This window comes from Mytilus edulis, chromosome 13 (assembly GCF_963676685.1).
Source record: "Mytilus edulis chromosome 13, xbMytEdul2.2, whole genome shotgun sequence".
NCBI classification, from domain to species: domain Eukaryota; kingdom Metazoa; phylum Mollusca; class Bivalvia; order Mytilida; family Mytilidae; genus Mytilus; species Mytilus edulis.
Window position 1 is genome coordinate 45,583,613 of NC_092356.1, and position 15,002 is coordinate 45,598,614.

The 15,002-nt window shown below is 33.4% G+C and overlaps 1 protein-coding gene across 1 annotated transcript; it reads right to left on the minus strand.

The window, feature by feature from the left end:
- Positions 1–1,743: 1,743 nt before the first annotated feature.
- LOC139501756 (IgGFc-binding protein-like) lies at positions 1,744–10,799 on the minus strand. Its single transcript, XM_071290900.1, has 5 exons — positions 10,680–10,799; positions 6,482–7,779; positions 4,632–4,719; positions 3,619–3,678; positions 1,744–1,800 (listed from the first exon to the last, which is right to left on the minus strand). The coding sequence occupies exons 1-5, from the start codon at positions 10,735–10,737 to the stop codon at positions 1,769–1,771; spliced, it is 1,536 nt and encodes a 511-aa protein (XP_071147001.1). The 5' UTR covers positions 10,738–10,799; the 3' UTR covers positions 1,744–1,768.
- Between the last annotated feature and the right edge of the window lie 4,203 nt (positions 10,800–15,002).

The following is a 15,002-nucleotide window of genomic DNA, read 5'->3' on the forward strand; positions in this document are numbered from 1 at the left end:
AAGATTGCACTCAAACTGATAGATTTCAGTTTGTCCTAGTCAATCTTGTTTACACATTGAATCATTGTTACCGTTTCAATGTTGTAGCTTTACCAGAGACTTAACATAGTTCTCCCCTTATATTTGATTATTTCCCTCAGTTTTAGTTTGTAACCCGGAATTTTTTCTCTCTTGGTTTATTTCGAAAAGCGGTTTGCATTGTACTACTGTTGCCTTTATTTATCCTTTGTGTTTGAAATAAATATTATCAAATGTGCCTTTTAATGTTGTGTGGTTTGAGTGTATTGACTTTTTATGACGTTATGAAGATGGTTTTTGATAGGTTTTATTGTCAGACGTTGTTAATATTTAATCGATTATTGAATTATGATTCTGTTATTTAAAGTAAAGTTAATGAAAAAAAGTAAATCGGTAATGTAATATCATGCTTGTGTCATTTTTCAGGACATTTGTGATTTAAAAATTGAAAAGTTGATTATAGCCTAGAACTCCATGGCTTGTAAAGCTGATCATAAGTTCGTGGATACATCCAAATTGAAAATCGAAAAGCTGAATAATGAATGATGGAACGCTTTTTTAGTGAGTTTTGCCAATTATTTAGGACAATACACAGACATTTACATGAGTACTAGTAATCATAAGTCGTTTGCATTGTCTACTTTTTGTTAATTGGCAATCATACCACATCTTTTTATTTTATATTCCATATCAGCATATTGACTGTTTCGATAGACAACAATCATCACAAATGTCAGGCTTAATGTTCATGACACCAGATGAGCATTTTGTAATCACTGACACAAAAAGCGATACAAAATACGGCTAGTTCTGTACCATGAGTACCATTTTTGTCCATTGATAGTAAGTTTGGAAGACTGGTCTTTTTACTTTTGCAAATACTTGGATAAGATAATTCAAAGAACATAAAGACTCATCAATACAGACCATGTGACATGATTCACTATATCTTTCTATGATTAATCTAATGTAATGCTCTCTGGTAGTTGGATTCAAATATGTTGTTCATATCATTTCTTGCCTAAATGCACGAGTGAAATAATGCACATCATGCCTAAGTCGAAATCACCTATCAATTATGGGTTAATGCATTATTGTTGGTATTGTTCCTCCCTATTGTTTATATGTTGTTTTGGGGGGGTTATGGACAATAAATGACATATTGTATTGGTTTAAGTGCCTGGTAGTGATTTTCACAAGATTTATAAAGCAGTACCACATGCACTATATGTCAGAAAGAAGTTTCCTTAGCTCTGCACAATTTTTCTACTAATAATTGAATCAAAATTAAATATCAAGCTTGATAGCACTCTTCCTGGCAGTTCAAGCTCCGATCCACATACCACTCTACACTAATTGATGGAATAAACGGGAAACAGTTCCAGAATGGAAACGATCGTTGTACGGAGTGTGGCTTGATATTGCACAAACTCCCCGGCAGTTCCAGCTCCAGTTGACATGATTTATTATTTCCCTGATTTCCCTTCGACTTATGTGGATCAAACCTATTTCGCAGTTTACTGAACAATAACATTTGGATGGTCTCAAATAAAATTTGTCGGTTTATGTTATTTACATCGAAAACACATGCTCATAATGGTATTCACTTTAAAAGTAATTACTAGAAAAGGGTGGTTATGTTGAGTCTGGTAGTTTCTTGATTGACGCTATCAAATTAGTTTAATACATGCCGCTGATTCAAACAAATATAAGGTCAACGTCGTGTGGGTGAACAATCTTTATTGTAAAGTTATATAAAATTCCTCTTTCGACGTCTTCCCACTGAAATATAGAACATTTTGAAAGTTATTGAAGACAAATAGCCCTTGTGCCATATAAGGTCATAACAATTGTTCTATTGACAATGTGTTTCAAATATAAAATTGAGAATGGAAATGGGGAATGTGTCAAAGAGACAACAACCCGATCATAGAAGAACAGACAACAGCAGAAGGTCACCAAAAGGTCTTCAATGCAGCGAAAAATTCCCGCAACCGGAGGCGTCATTCAGCTGGCCCCTAAACAATATATATACAAGTTCAGTGATAATGAACGCCAAACTAAACTCCAAATTGTACACAAGAAACTAAAATTAAAAATAATACAAGACTAACAAAGACCAGAGGCTCCTGACTTGGAACAGGCGCAAAAATGCGGCGGGGTTAAACATGTTTATGAGATCTCAACCCTCCCCCTATACCTCTAGCCAATGTAGAAAAGTAAACGCATAACAATACGCACATTAAAATTCAGTTCAAGAGAAGTTCGAGTCTGATGTCAGAAGGTGTAACCAAAGAAAATAAACAAAATGACAATAATACATAAAAAACAATCTATCTATATTAGCAGTTAACTGACATGCCAGCTCCAGACTTCAATTAAGCTTATTTAAAGATTTTGTCTTCATCATATGAATATCAGGTACAATCTTTCCCGTTAGTGGTTTAGTAGCATACCATCATAACATATATGAGAAGAACATAACCCGTGTCATGCCAACAACTGGTTTTTAAATGAATGTGTTTAGTTCCGATGCAAAGACCCTATAAGTGAATCAATATTAACGCCAAAATATGCAATCTTTAATGACCTGACAACAGTTTCGTAACTGTATCCCTTTTTAATAAGTCTATTTAAAGGTTTTGTTAGCTTCTGAGGTGAATACCGACATTTTTGTGCTTTATAAAGAATATTTCCATAAAAAAATGGATGTGAAATACCTGCACGTATAAGAAGTCTGCATGTTGAGCTATATTTACGAAAGATGGTCTTATACCGATGATAAAATTTAGTAAATGTTTTGACTAGTTTGTGATATCGAAAACCCTGGTGTAATAATTTTTCAGTAATACATAAATTTCTCTCGTTAAAATCTTAAACATTGTTACATGTTTGCATTTTTTAGCACCACTAACGATCAATAACATATCACAAAATTCAATCTACATGTGAAAAAGATGTAAGTTTAATGTTTTCCACTCACTGTTTTGATGAACTTCACCTTTCGAGTATTATTAAAGAGAGACGAATGAACGAGATGTTTTTATTTCAACCAAACATGGCTGGGTAGTTATTTCTCCTGCATATTAAAACGGGCGCCTTTATTATGAACGACAGCTCTTGTATCTTTCGCCCCTCTTCTGTGACAAAGGATAGTAATTTTTGTATCTTTGGTGTAAAAACATGAAAATTTTTGATACATGTGACAAAGATATATAAAAAAGAAGATGTGGTATAATTGCAAATTAGACAACATTCAACAACAGCTCAAATGACACAGAAACTAACAACTATAGTTCACCGTACGGCCTTCAACAATGAGCAAATATGACTTTTTTATATAGTTTTTATCATCGGTAAAGCACCTGGTATAGCATTTGTATCTTTGGAAGGAAAACGATGTCTTACTTATCATGACACAGTGGGAGTACAGATTGTATATTAAATTTGAAATATTTCAGACCAATGAACGTATAATTGATATCTGAGAAACCGTCCGCATGTGCAAATACATTGTTCATTATTTGTGTAAGACAATTATACCTCACATTTCAGGTATTATGTATAAAATAAAAACCTTACATCTTATAGAATACATACCTACTACCTGAGGAGCACAACACCTACAGTCTTCATCAACTCGTCCATCACCGTCGTCATCTACAAAGATGCATAAGACTATCAGCTTCAATCGTTTAACTAATTTACATAGGAATCTAGTAATTGACGGTAACTTAATTCTGATAAAACAAAATCAATTCGGCCTTCACTGTCGTCATCTACAAAGATACACAGGACTATCAGTTTCAATCGTTTAACTAATTTACAAAATATTCTAGTAAATGACAGTAACTCGATTCTGATTAAACAAAATCGAGCAACTTCCGCAACAACCAAAAAACTACGTAAAAGTAAAAAGGTATACACGTTTTATAATTCGGAGGGGATGAACTGACTTTTTGTTATTTCGTAGGATCATGGACATAATAATGTTATTAAGCTTTCGTGCACTCAATTCAAATCGTTCGTAATGGTTTAATGAAAAATTAATTTAATTCCTGTACTCCACGTATATCGTATTATGTAGCACACTATATAACTGTTATGATGTCGTTTCGTTAAAATATTTCCATATGATGAATATGACATAACTTGGCTTATGTTTCTGAACAATCACACAGTCTTTCATGGTAATAGTATGAGTAATTTCAATAGATATAAAAAGATGTGGTAAGAGTGCCAATGGGACAACTCTCCATCCAAGTCGCATAAGATGAAATGCTATATATTATTAGGTCACGTGCAACGTTATGATTAATATGTTATTATAAAAAAGAAAATTGTTTAAACCTTACACGAACCAGTTGTGAACATGGAAAATATTTACGACTTGCGATAACCGTACTTGAATACCAAATATTGATTTGGGAAAGCAGCTTACAAGTAAAAAAGGAACTTTGAATGGTAGATTCAAGCGCTGCATGTGATGCTAACGACTGACATTCAAATGTCTATTTCTACATCGCTATTACAGTGACTCGGATGTTTTTCTCTGAATCGATTGGTGACTTTTATACACCGGTATACTACTGTTGTCTTTATTTAATATAAACCTTTGCCATCACATTCTTCTTCATCTACTTCACCGTCGCAGTCGTTGTCAATTTCATCGCCATAATCCATCGCTTTAGCTTGACAACCCTAAAATACGTAATAAAAAAAAAGAAAAACTTTAAGAAGTTTGCATGCTGTAATTGTTTTAAAATTTCACGTCGAACGCCTCGCTGAATCGCTTTATCTTGGCAACCCTACAATGCGTTTCATAATACGGCTGATATTGAATGTTATTAAGCTACTACGCGAAACACCAGTTTATAAGCTTTCAAAGTGCTGTAATTAATAATGTGTTCTAGACCTGCATTTGCATAAAATAATTGTTGCTTCAAGCACGAAATAATCACCCTTTATTTCTGTTGGTTTCTTTTTTATTCCCTTGTTTATGAACAAGTCTGAAGGTATTTATTTGATGCCTGCACTTCACAGATAGGATCAAGTAGTAATTCAATTTTTTGGAACTATAGGACCAATATGTCTATTTTTTTGTGGGCACTATTCTATATTTTCAGGATAAACATTGCAAATCAGTGCGTGTTGTCCGAAAGTTATTCATGTATCCCTTAGTTGACATAAGATGGTGTCGCAAACCGCGATTGACATTATGTTTGTTCAAATGTTAATCTCTATCAACAATTTTCGTTTACATTGAACTTTCTCCGATAATTGTAACATTTCTCTCCGTTAATTATCTCCTTTTGTTCTTATATGTTCCTTCGTTATTTATAATTGTTTATCAATGTCAATTGATTTAAAAAAAAAACCACTTCAATCACGAAAAGACTGAACTCTGAGGAAAATTCAATACGGAAAGTCCGTAATCAGAAGGCAAAAACTACATCAAACGAATTGATAACAGCTGTCATATTTCTGATTTGTTACAAGCATTTTCTTTATATGTAGAAAATGGTGAATTAAACCTGATTTTTTAGCTAACCAAAACCATCATATTTAATTTGAAACCGTCATTGTGTCTTTGTTCTGTAAACCATGAAATTAGGACACTATCAAGTTTTAAAATATAATCGTAAGAATTTACTACATAAAAGACATGTGCACTTAATGTCAAGTTGACGTGACGACTACGTAATGATCAACTTTCTTTCCCAAATACTTCAACCTGATATGAGACAAGTGGATTGACGTACAGACGGACGTACAGTCGGACCAAAAACATATTGACTCCCAATTTCGTAAGAGGAAGCATAAAAAGGAGCACAAGTTAACATTTGACAATCGGTTTATAGTTAGCTTAACGTTTCACTTGTATAACAGTCTGATAATATTATGTTATATTGACAAGTTTTACAATGTTTTGTTAAACTCTTGCGCGAGGAGATAGTTCAGTTTATCTTAAAATTTTATAATTTGTCTATCTGTTTTAAAAATCATTTTTTTTTCTCGAAAACCTAACCCAAAAATCAAACAACATACTTATCCATCCATCCATGAATCACAAACATAGATTTCCAGGAAACAATCTGCTTTTTTTGTAAGTTCAATCAACTGATTTTGGAAAATATTTTTCAATACATGTATCTTGAATGTTTTATATTTTTAGTACTCTCATTTGGTCAGTCAATCAAAAAAAGTGTAGTTTGTTCAATGTTATTGCGCAAACCAGTGAAACAGACAATCGCACGCACTGACCTATATTGAAATAATTATAACCGGAACATAAAACTAAGAAATTTTTGTATGAATTTCAAGGAAACTATTCTCCATCAGAGACCAAATTACATAAAAGTAAACAACTGTACGTCAGAGCAAGGCTTTCAACAATGAGCAAAACAATATCACATACCGTTAAATGTCGTGTGATTTTTCTCAAGGTATAATATACACTTACTGAATTAACAGGTGTAAGCAGAAGTCCAACAGGAAATCCGTATGACTCCAGTTTTGCTTTGCCAAAAAGTATTCCGCCAATAACCATTGTGTCATTTATATGGTTTACAGTATGTGTCCCGACAGATATTCCGACATACCCAGCGACTAGGTTACTTCCGGGAATTTTGTGGTATGTTGTGTTGCTAGGTAACGGATGATTATCCAGTCTGAGACCATTTTTCTGATTACCATTTACAATAAACATGAAATAATTTGTGTAGTTTCCTAATGAATATTCAGGAGTTGTAAAGGTATAATGGGCAGCATATTGTTCAATTGGTGGTATAGTGATCAATGACGGATCAGCGTGATCAGGACCACCTTTCTGCGTCAGAGAAAACTGATACAAGGCAATAGGTTTGTCCGAGACAACATGAGAGTACAAGCCTGAGCTATAATGTTTTTGAATAGATTGTCCGGCTTTAGCAATAGTGAATTTGTCATTGAATTGAACGCCATGGTCCATACCAGTTACTGTAATTATAGTATTGTCCTCACTTGCTACAAACTTAAATATGTCGCCTACGTTATATCTCTCAGGAATAGGGACTGTTGCAAAATTTTTTCCCCAGGAATCTACCGGAAGTAACATTTCAACAAGATGGTCACGTGATCCCCCGGTGTTTCCTACTACTGCTTTTTTGTTACCACTTAAAACTCCAACTGGCTTATCGGATATAATATGACTTCCGGTTAAATCTGCCACCGAACTGATCTCTAATGTACTATATATATTTAAAGTGAGATTTATCCATTCATTTTGGTGATAGGTGATTCCCTTTAAAGTAACATTCAGACCAGGGGTATTTGGTAGTTGTATAGCAACATTTGTATGATGAGCGGTCCCGATGACTGTAAAAAGGGTATAGTAGTATGAAGGAGCATATGAAATGGTGTAATATTCTTTGCCTAAAGCATCAACAGGCAAGGCCAGATAACCATCATCGGAATGTAGTTCTCGGTTAACACCATACACAACGATTTCATGGTCTGATTGTATCAGTATTGCTTTCTTTGCTAATTGTGTATGATTCAATCGATAACTCGTATGGAGCTGAGTTAGGTGAACCTGGCCCTGCTTCACTGTAAATGATTCGTGAAGTCGTGAAGAATGATGAAATCCTGGCGAAGAAATATTGACATGTACAAGTTGTTTACTATCCGTTGTTATAAACAATTCTGGCGGTATATCTTGGTTGGTAATTTTATTATCCATAAAGGCTACCAAAAATTTCGTTCCTCTGTTATCTAATGCACCTGACATTGAAAAGGTAATCAATAACCAATTAATTAATTAACAGACCAACTATATGAATATAAATGTTAATGGATTTCAATATAAGCGTAGCGGCGACTGTCATAAGTTGAGTAGGAACTTGTATCCCATCTCCGTTTATATATATATATTCCGATTTTAGTGAAATGTTTCTGTTCCTCCATGTTCTTTAAGTGTGTTTGATTACTCTACATTAGCTACAGCTATAAGGAGAGGGTTGAGATCTCACAAAAATGTTAAAACCCGCCTGTTTTTTGCGTCTGTCCTGTTTCAGGATTCTTTGCTAGTCCTGTATGTGTTTTAACATTTTGGTTATTTTCATGTTTCAAAGTTTGATGTTGCGTCATTTTCGGTGAGCTACAATGTAGTATCAATTATTGTTGAGAACCAGCTAAAACCCGAATCCGGGTTTGGTATGTTTTCGTGCGTTGAATTTCAATTGCTAACCATAGTTTGTTATACCACTGTCCCAGGTTAGAGGAAGGGTAGGCGCCTTCACACGAGATTGACCCTGTCATATTCTGTATGTGCCTTTCAAAAGTCTGGAGTCTGCTATTCAGTGGTTGTCGGTTGTTGTTGTGTAATATGTTTGTTTTTCATTCATTTTACGTACAAAAATTAGGCCGTTATTTTCTTGTTTGAATTGTTTTATAGTTGTCATTTCTGATCCTTTTATACATGATTATGAGGTATGGACTCGCTCATTGTTGTAGGCATTGCAGTGACTTCTTTTATTTGTATATATATGTGGAGAGTTGTCTCATTTACCATCATTCTACGTCTTATTTTATATGATTTAACGACAACAGCCGAGCTATGGAACAGGCACATACAGAATGTGGCGGTGTTAAACAGATTTGTGTGCACATACCTTATGAATACCGATATTTTAACAGCTGTTTATCCTTCTTTTATCTGTGTATCACTTCTAATGGAAAATGAACATAACGAATAACGGGAAAAACCTTGTTGTTGTTGTTGTCTCTTTGACATATTCCCTATTTCCATTCGCAATTATATCCTTTCAAAATGTAGATTCTTTTTTTCTTTACAGATTAGAAAATCAAACGTAAATGTGCTATATAAATGCGCCGGTTATATGTCTAATATTCAATAACAGACGCTATGTTATGCCGTTAATAGTAATGATATAAACGGAAGTAGTTAGAGGGCGGATGCACAGAACAGAAGGTTCACATGTCAGAAGACTCACCTGTATTGCAATACAAGCTAGATTAAAAACAAATCGCATTTTGAATGCAGCTTATTACTTGAAATCGTACATATTGATCTCGCAATGTTTATTCAAGTCCTCAACACCAAAAAATATACCAATTCTAAAGGAATAGTCGTTCATAAGTTGTTTGGATGACACCACTCTGGTATTAAATTTAAAAAAAAATAGCTTAATTTAACACATATTTACACTAAATCTGTTGAGTTAACTTTGTAGTTTATATTGATGTTTGTCTAAGAGCAAGATTTGTTATATGATTCGTGGCAATCTGATGCATTTCAAACTGGTTTGATAAGTTATAACAGTTAAAAAACAGTAAGTAAGTACTTAACGACAACTACAGTATACAGGTTCCTGACCTGAGAAATGCACATATAGCATGTGGTAAGGTTAAACTTGTTTATGAGTGTTTAACTATTATCCCCTAATTTCGAATATTGGTGTATCAGCCATACCAGAGCCTTTTGTAGCTGACTATATAGGATGGATTTTGCTCATTGTTGAATGCCGTACAATGAGCTATAGTCTGTTTTTTTTAGTCCATGCCATTTGGACTTTGTTAGATATATGTTTTATTAGCAATCATACCAATCTCCTAATTTGATATATACTGACCTACTTTAGAAACGCAACACTAGATTATTTTTTTTAATTATTTTTGAATGAATGAGACACCGTCAAAAGTAATAACTGCATGTTACACACGCCAAAATGATCGTTAGAAAGGTCAACCAATTCTGTTCGTCATGTGTTGGGTTCTGTTTTACACCTTATGATTTTGCATTTGTTCAACCCATTAAGTGAGTTTTGGAAATTATGCGGTTGGAACTTAAGGGATTTAAGGTTTTCCTACAGTCGATTCTTTGGCAGTTCAGTTGTTTGGAAGCATTTATGGCATGAATCTGTGCGCAATGGCTTTCGGCAATTTGATAAAAATTTGACGTTGCGACCATAAACATGTCTGGTAAATGACGTTGCGTAATTAAATTCTATTGACATTGCAAGGTCACTACACGTTGATCTGGTTATTGATGGTCTGCAACAAATCCTGCCTACTTGTATCGTTGTCGGAAGGACAGTAAGACGAGTTTTCGAAGTCATACAGTATGGTTGCAGCACGTTTATGTTTTTCTGTTTGCAGTATTCTTATGGACTGATTCAGTTTTTTATTCCTCAGTCTTGGCAATATGGAGATGCAACATTTTCAACTGATTTAACAACTGATTTAAGTGTGACCAAGGATTGAAAGAACTGTTTCACAAAGCAAAAAAAAAAATAAAATGAAACAATCTTTTATGGGTCCCAAATTTCGCTTTAAGAAATTCGTTCGACATCAAAAATGCGGTATGTTTAATAACCATAGGTAAGCTAGATGTTGATTTTTTGTAAAGAGAAAAAAGTATGGTAAGCATGGAAAGTAGTTGTAAGAGAATCAAACAAGATTTGTGTTTTAAAGCCGTTCAGTATATATTTAGTAATTTAATCTTATAAGAAAAATAGCAAAATTTGGTTAGAAAAAAATACTTTTAAGAATAAAGTCATAAGTTCTCGTCCTTAATGTTAAATATACAACTGAATCATACACAAATGACATATGGGAGAGTTGGTTTTATTTATGTGCAAATTATAGATTAAATACTTTACCTCGCGCAATCTGCACTATACATATCCATGCACATATATTTAGGAAGGAGAAAATCATTTTGGCAATGCTACTCCTAACACCCACTCTGAAAACTGATAATAAAAGTGCTTATCAAGTCCTTGGTCTATATATAGATATATGGTATTTAGTTCACGACATACATTATTGTATATACATGTAATATATAATATAAGAGCAGGTTCTGGTACTCCCACATAAGGAAATAAATACACATTGAAAAATATTTCATATGTACATAATAAGGAGAAGGAATTGAATAAAATAAGGTATCACAAAAAAATGTGGAAAGCATGAAGAAATGATAAAATATTTTTAAAAAAAAATGTTTGATTGCTTGTTATCGGTATTCCTTTTAAAAATACTTGTTTAGACCATTTTTCTTGAATTGCTTTATTCTAATTGGTTTATTAATGAAGACAACAGTAGTATATTGCTGTTCAAAATTTATAAGTGTTTTAAATATGAGTGCTATTCAGCAACAAAGTAAAACATTTTGAATCGTCTTTTTTGGGGTCTTTTAAAACAAATTAAGTACATTTAACAGGTACCCTACCACGGTCAGACAACTCAAGGCAATGGTGATAAAAGTATTAAGGAGCCCTAGCTACGAGTTATATGAATTTTTTTGTTTTAATCATGAATGAAAGTGAAATAGTGAAATAATTATTCGCTTTTAGCAGCTAGTATGGTTCAACTTTGTTAAAAATAAGCTAAGAAACATTGATGATGAATTATTAACTTGCTTATTGAATCCGTATCCATGTAAACGTCAATGTAACCCCTTAGCTAGAAATTGATGACGCATGAATTATGCGTGTTGAGTTTTCAAAAGGACAAAATGTCAACATTGCAAATTAATCTCAGGTAAATCTTTCGGTTGATTGATTCGATCCACAAACTAACAGCCTTAAACAGGTAAAAACGATGATTAGGATTTTTATAAAATCTATAATATGAAATTAAATAGACCTAGAAAAATATAATTTCACGAGTTCATAATTGCTATTTCTATATTAATGTTTATATTGCTTAAATGGCCATCGGATGTCTTCAAACTGAAGCCCATGCCCTGTAAATTGTTCATTTAAGACTGTTAATACTTTGGATAAATGTTTTACATTGTTATAAATCAAACATGAAAATTTGAGTCATAGCGGTGGACATGAATTAGACAGCTAGTACCAGTAAAGCTACACGAAATACTGTTATACTTTTGATTTAAACAATGTGATTTTGATAACAGTGAATAAACATTGCTTGATATAAGTCTTAATGAAGGCATAAAATAATCATACTATGTAATCATTATATAACCTTGAACGTTTACAACGTATTTACAACGTATTTACAACGTATTTACAACGTAGACAAATCTCCAATTTTGAAAAGGTATCAAATGCACCACTATTTTTCTGATGGGATTGATTACGCCAATAAATGGAATCATTTCACCACATTAACCAGTAATTTTGTTTTTCCTAAATTATACATGTACCATGTACTATAGTTAGCATGTAGCCATTAGAATAAATCAGAACACTCACCAATGAATAAATTGTTCATTAATAGAATACTTTTTCATAAGTAAAGATGTCTTGTATAATGTAACTAAACCAAGAAGACGGATTTGAGAACAACGGAGACCAGCTGATATACTATATGAGCGACTTTCTAAATTGATTTTATAGATGTAAAAGTAAACATTAATGAATTGATACAATTACCGGATACAATTATGTTGTGTGCCCTTTATAGCTTGCAGTTCGGTGTGAACCAATGCTCCGTTTCGAAGACCGTACTTTGACTTATATCGGTTTACTTTTACAACTTATGACTTGGATGGAGAGTTGTCTTATTGGCACTCATACCCAATCTTTTTATATCTATTGTTCCTATGCAGATATTTTCCGAAGAATGTTCTTCTAAATATTAAATTATCAGTGTTAAAAATATTTAATAAAGAACCTTAAGACACCAACAGAATATTCAAACTCAATTAATCTATATAAAATGATCAGGTAATGACAAAAGACGACGAAACGACAAAAAAGTTTACAAAACGCTTGTTCACATAGAGCTAACATCTAATTAACATGAACCATATTCTGGAAATGTAAATTTTGTCCTCTTTTGTCTTATTTTTGATCATTTAAGTCAAGCAATCAGAATACAAACAACAACCACAGACGGGTTTCAGTCTCTTATTTTGTTTATTGTTTGTAATGTAAAATATTTGGAATTTCAAAAGTTGGACGAAAGATCATTATTATTTAAGCATATAGAATACGAGCATCTCATTATGCAATGCATGGTCAAATATTAAGTAAGACAAAGTGAGAAAAAATGTTGAAGGTCCCCTCGCTATACAAAAATATGTTTTAAGAAGATGCTTATTATAAAAACTTGGGACTGACCAGAGAATCTCAATTTTTGCTGATTAATGTGGCAAAACTTAATTATATGTAGGGATTTATAAGCGTATTATGTATCATGCATTGTATGCTATATTTTTGTATGATGTTGATATGAGTGTCAATGAGACAACTCTCAATCCAGAAGAACAGCCATAACCTTGAAATGCCGCAAACAATGTACACAGATAAAACACAGTTACAGTTTTGGTGACTACGATAGCTATAAAAGCAATGAAATACTCGTATATAGTAGCTGTAATGATCGTGTAAATGATAATTGTAAAGATGCCGTCATACTTTTATCACAATTGCTAATACTGATTTCCGATGTACGCAAAAAAAATGCAAAATTGTATTCATAAATGTTTAACCAATGAAACAGGAAAGGCAACGATTTGTAGAAGATTTGTAGATAATCTGAATTGTAAATCTATAAATGTCGACGTCTTCAAAATACTGATGGATTCAGTCGAGGATCATGCCAGGCAATGAACTAAACGCGAGAAAGAAGACGTAGATACTTTTTACGAATGGATTAAGGCTGTGAGGTCGTTGATAAAAAAGCCGAATTAAGACAATAAATGGGTCTATCAATACCAAACGCTACGTCAATTTTTAAAGACCAAAATGTTGCAAAACACTTGTCCTAATATATGTGGTTGTCCCTGCAGATAAAGACCCAAACAACATCGTGTTTGTGTGTAAATTTCATTACATAAACTGCTTGATAAATTAATTAGGTATTGACAACTCACTTGGTAACTCTACATATACCCTCACGACACTTACTAAAGAGGAAATCCTGGATAATCATAGGTCTGTACTATGTTCCTTTGGAATTTCAACCAAAGATGAAGAACTGGATCTTCCATCATTGTATTGGATACCTAAACTACATAAGTGTCCTTACAAACAACGTTATATTGCTGGGTCTTCCAAGTGCTCAACAAAACCTCTTTCTAAATTACTAACATCTATTTTATCAGCAATCAAAGCCGGGCTCCAAAGTTATTTTAAAACTGCCTATTCTGGAGGTGGTGTGAATCATAAAATATTCCAAAGATCTTTTAGAGAACATACAATCTAAGACTCTCTCATCTTGCAATAGTATTAAAACATTTGACTTTTCTACAATTTACACAAGTATTCTCAATTCCAAACTAAAAGACAAATTAAAAGAGTTGGTATTACTTTGTTTCATTAAAAAGAATGGCGAACGCAGATACAAGTATCTTGTCTTGGCAAGGGATAAATTCTACCTTGTAAAGAATCACTCTGATTCAAACATTTTTTTTTCTGAAACTGACATTATCAAGATGTTTGATTTCTTGATTGACAACATATTTGTTACGTTTGCAGGACATGTTTTTCAGCAGACTGTCGGAATTCCAATGGGAACCAATTGTGCTCCTCTTCTTGCTGACTTGTTTCTTTGTTATTATGAACGAGGTTGACTGCATACAGAAACTGCTTAGGAAGAAGTTAGCAATATCATTTAACTTTACGTTCCGCTATAATAGATGATGTTCTCTCACTAATACAAAATTTGGTGACTATGTTGAACGAATCTACCCCGTCGAACTAGAGATACAGTTGAGTCTGCCTCATATCTTGACTTACATCTAGACATTGGCAATGAGGGCCGGTTGAAAAGTAAACGTAACGAGATGACTTCAGCTTCCCAATTGTGAACTTTACATTTTTATGTAGCAACATTCCAGCAGCGCCTGCATACGGAGTATACATCTCCCAATTGATACGATATTCCCGGGCTTGTATTTCATATCATGATTTCCTTGATAGAGGATTGCTGCTCACGGGGAAGCTATTAAACCAAGAGTTCCAATGGTGAAGTTGAAGTCATCCCGTCGTAAATTTTACGGACTC